The sequence below is a fragment of the Charadrius vociferus genome, unplaced genomic scaffold, assembly GCF_000708025.1.
Source record: "Charadrius vociferus isolate BGI_N301 unplaced genomic scaffold, ASM70802v2 scaffold115, whole genome shotgun sequence".
NCBI lineage: Eukaryota > Metazoa > Chordata > Aves > Charadriiformes > Charadriidae > Charadrius > Charadrius vociferus.
The window spans coordinates 54541-58565 of NW_009648636.1; the positions used below are offsets into that span (position 1 = coordinate 54541).

Genomic DNA, 4025 nt, shown 5'->3' on the forward strand with positions numbered 1-4025 from the left:
CAGCCCCCGCAGCCGGACGAGGGAAAGGGTAAAAGGTGGGGGGGTGATAGCGCAGGGGCGAGCGACGAGCTGGTGGTGGCACGGAAGGGTACGTTTCGTTCCAGCTCCGCTCCCGCTTCCTTGGAGAGACCTCGACCCTCAAAAAAAGCTTTTGTGCTACCGGGGAAGTGACGAGTGTTTCAAGGCAAAGGAGACGACGGGGAGAAGGGGAGGAAAAAAGCTGAGGGGAGGGGAAGGGGGGAGGGAAGAAGAGGGTGCCCCATTTCTCTGCACAGAGATCTTCTATTACAACCTCCGCCTTGGAAGCGGCCAGCCTCCGGGTCGAGGCTCCCTGCCATTTGCCCGTTCCTCCTCTGGTACTGGCCAACCTGGCGGGACATCTTCGTCGGTAGAAGTCCCGGGGGAGGAGGAGGAGGAAGGACGGTGGAGCGAGGCCAGCAGCGGCCCTGCCTGCCAAATCGGGTGGGAAGCGACGGCAGGACAACACGAGGGCAAGGTGGGGACGTGGAGGAGCGGCTCTCCGAGAAGGGGTGGGATGGGCTCTTTTTCCTTCTCCTCAGTCTGCCCCGGGGAGGGTCTCTAGCTGATTTTTTGGATCAGCTTCTCATCGGACAGGCAGTAGAGGCTGTTGATGGACAGGTCCGAGATGAAGTGCTCACAGGCTTTGCGGGTGATCTGTTTGCAACCTCGCAGGTCGATTAGAGTGACGTTGGAGATGCGGCGCAGGTAGAGCAAGGCCTGGTCCGTCAGCTTATTGCAGCCTGCGGGGAGACGAGAGGAAGAGTGAGCCACCAACGCCGCCACGAAGCCAGAGCTGAGCTCCATGTGCGAGGGCAGGAGGGCGGGTGGGGAGGAAGAAGCCGCTTTACGATGGCAAATCCAGCCAGGGCCACCCAGAACGGCGTACCCACCTGCCATGTTGAGCTCGGTGAGGGAGTTGCGTGTGGAAGAGCCCACAGCCGTGAGGAGGTTGGCCGACTGGTCCGTAAGGTGGTTGCAGTGGCTGAGGTCGAGGCGGGAGAGCAGGGGCATATGGCGGATGATCAGCCGCAGCGTGGCGTCGGTGATGTCCAGGCCGGCGAGCCGGAAATCGATCATGTTGCGGAGTTTGCTGCGATTGTCCTGACCTGTAAGAGGGAAAGGAGAAGTTGAGCGCGGACTATCTTCTGCCCTGCCGGGTTTTGGGGGCGTTCCGGATCCGGCATCGCCTCCCCAGCATGTCACCCTCACCCAGCACGTCACCCTCCTTCAACTCCCCACCGCCCCCAGCTTGGGCAAGAGCTTACTGGGTTTGTCTGTTGGAGGCGTGAGTAAGTCCCGGATCTGAGGGTCCTTGATTCCTACTGCCCACCGAAGATCGAGGGTCCTGAGAAGGGGGCAGCTGGAGGTACTGAGAGCACAGACCGCAGACCAGGAACAGCCCGCTAGGATGAGGTCTTTCAGGCCTACGAGGAGAAGGGAGAGAGGTACCAAGTCAGACAGGCTCGGTCAGCTCCGAGGTGTCTCAGATCTCAACCCTCTTTTCTCCAGGCACAGGAGAAAGCAGTTCCTCTCCCTGCCTGGGATGCGACGGGGAGCCGGGCTCTCTGAAGGAGAGGTTGACGCACAGCCGCGGGACACCGCAGCACTAGCGGCCACTTACTGGGGGACGAGATCACAGAATGGTCAGGGTTGGAAAGGACCTCTGGAGCTTCCCCAGTCCACCCCCTGCCAGAGCAGGGGCACCTCCAGCAGTGGCACAGGACGGCATCCAGGCGGGTTTGGAATGGCTCCAGAGGGGGAGACTCCCCCACCTCTCTGGGCAGCCTTTGCCCCTGCTCTGCCGCCCTCCAAGGCCAGAATCCTCCTCGTGTTTAGATGGAACTTCCTATGCTCAAGTTCGTGCCCGTTCCCTCTTGTCCTGTCACTGGGCACCGCTGGAACAAGACTGTTCCCATCCCCCTGACACCCTCCCGTTAAGGATTTGTAAGTATTGATAAAATCTCCCCTCAGTCTTCTTTTCTCCAGACCAAAAAGCCCCAAGTCCCTCAGCCTTCCCTCAGCAGAAAGATGTTCCAATCCCCTCATCATCTTTGTAGCCCTTTGCTGGACCCAGATCCCGGCACCCAGGAGTTTGCAAGCTGGTGGGTACCGGGGCGCAGAGCCCGTCTCCAGCCGTCAGGAAGCCTGGGAGCAGGCTGGTGGCAGAAGCAGGGACACCTCCCCAGCCCACGCTCACCTGGCAGCCTGTTGACGAGCCACGTAAGCTGTTTTTTGGAGATATTGGTCCAGCTGAGGTCGAGACTGACCGGCTGTCTTTTGATGATGCCGCTCAGCGCCTGGGGGGTGATGGACTTGCACCTGCTTAAATCTATTTTTGTCCACAATCTCTTGTCACAGCACCTGGGGACGAGGACAAGGCTGAAAGTTGAGCCCCGAGAGCGCCGCGGGACAAGAGACGGCCGGCGGGTTGCCTGGCTTTGGGGAGGAACCCAGCCCTGGTGTGGCTCCAGCCGCAGCACCAGGTTGTTCTGCTTGGTTTCCCCAAACATGTGGGGAGGTTGCTGAGGGTGTCTGGCCACCCAGGGATGTCCAGAACAGCCCCGGTGGGGTTTTGCTGCCACCTAACAAGACTCCGAGCGGCAGCTGTCTGCCTGCTTGTCCCCTCCCAGGTGCTCCTCCTGCCAGAGCGGAAGATCTTAAGCATCCCTGCTCCCAGCAGGAGAAACACTCAGCCTGGTCCCACCCCACGGCAGCGCTCACCGCTTCGCCAGGAGCTGCAACAGAGCCCAGAGGAGGCACAAACTCCTCCTCTCTCCCCCCACAGGAGCCTGGGGAGACCCCAGGACCTGAGGGCAGCTCAGCCGTGCCCCTGAGGATGCCACACACCAGTAGCAGGTGAGGGGATGCTCTCCTCCAGCCACCACGCCACACTCCATTCCCACCAGCCGCTGATCAAAGTGGGCCAAGTCCTTTCCCACCGGGCCGTTCCCGCTGCTCAGTGGTTAGAAACCCTCCCAGTTTCCAGTCCCTGTCTGTTCCCAAGCCCTCCATCCACAGCTGTCCTGCTGCCAGCATTGTCTTCAGGCCTGCCATCCCCCCCCGCCGCGGCGTTTCCAGCCAGCAAACCCATCCCCAGCTCTGCCTGCCGGGAGGCCGAGGCAGGACGGGAAGGACAAGGACCACGCTGGGTGGCAGGTGAGGAAAGGGCATCGGCACTTCGCAAGGACACGGCGGGGGGGACACAAGTGCTCCCCCGCCGCCTCCCAACAGAAGGGACAGGAGGAAGGCAGTTAGAAGGGGACGATAAAAAACGGTGCGCATATGGCAGAGGGAGCAGCCAGCAGGGCTTGGCCGCAAGGTCCAAGGGAAACGCTGTGCGTGGAGAAAAGGGAGGACACCGAGGTGAGATCCTTTCCCCCCTTTCCCTCTGGCTGCCCACCAGGCACACGGCTCGGTGTGGCCGTACCCGGTCCGGGGGTCAGGACACGGGTAGACATGGCTGTGTCCCCTCCACCACCGCCGCCACGCGCCCCCACACTCACCACTTGTACCAGGTCTTGCACACCCGCATGCACTCGCAGAGCTCCCTGCGAGTAAGGTAGCGGAAGACGGACATCCACACCTCGCGCTGCATCCAACTCTCCTCGCCCTCCTGTGCCCGGCCCCCTCGGCCGTTGAGCCGGGCCGCCCCCCCTTCCTCCGCGTTCTCGTCCTCCTCCTCCTCTTCCTCCTCATCCTCCTCGGCGGCTGCCTCCTCCTCCCCGCCGCCCCGCAGGGGCATCCTGGTGGGCGCGTGGCGCATGACCACACGGGGAGAGTGCTGCAGGTTGGTGGAGGAGGCTGTGATGGCTTGCAGCTTGGGGACGATAGAAGTGCCGTGGACGTCTTTGGTGGGGCGTTGAAGCGTCACGGTGAGGTAGGAGCCGTGCAGCTTGGCCTTCTCCACCTCCGACAGCTCCTTCTTGCCGCTGGGGTTGTTCTCCTTCTCCCGCACCATGGTTCGCTCGGTGGCCTGGAGCCGCAGCAGCTGCCGTCGCCTGAAC

At 62.2% G+C, this 4025-nt stretch overlaps 2 protein-coding genes across 2 annotated transcripts in view; both read right to left on the minus strand.

The window, feature by feature from the left end:
• Positions 1–380, minus strand: part of LOC104287546 (beta-adrenergic receptor kinase 1) — a gene marked incomplete at its 3' end in the record, with an annotated part of 12236 nt that extends 11856 nt beyond the window's left edge. The window contains exon 1 of the mRNA XM_009886268.1: positions 343–380. Coding sequence (XP_009884570.1) covers positions 343–380 — 38 coding nt within the window. The remainder of the gene's footprint in view (positions 1–342) is intronic.
• A 199-nt stretch (positions 381–579) lies between these two features.
• KDM2A (lysine (K)-specific demethylase 2A) overlaps positions 580–4025 on the minus strand; it is a 28817-nt gene continuing 25371 nt past the window's right edge. The window contains exons 16-20 of the mRNA XM_009886269.1: positions 3525–4019; positions 2219–2382; positions 1287–1445; positions 912–1127; positions 580–761 (exon numbers count right to left, since the gene is read on the minus strand). Coding sequence (XP_009884571.1) covers positions 580–761; positions 912–1127; positions 1287–1445; positions 2219–2382; positions 3525–4019 — 1216 coding nt within the window. The remainder of the gene's footprint in view (positions 762–911; positions 1128–1286; positions 1446–2218; positions 2383–3524; positions 4020–4025) is intronic.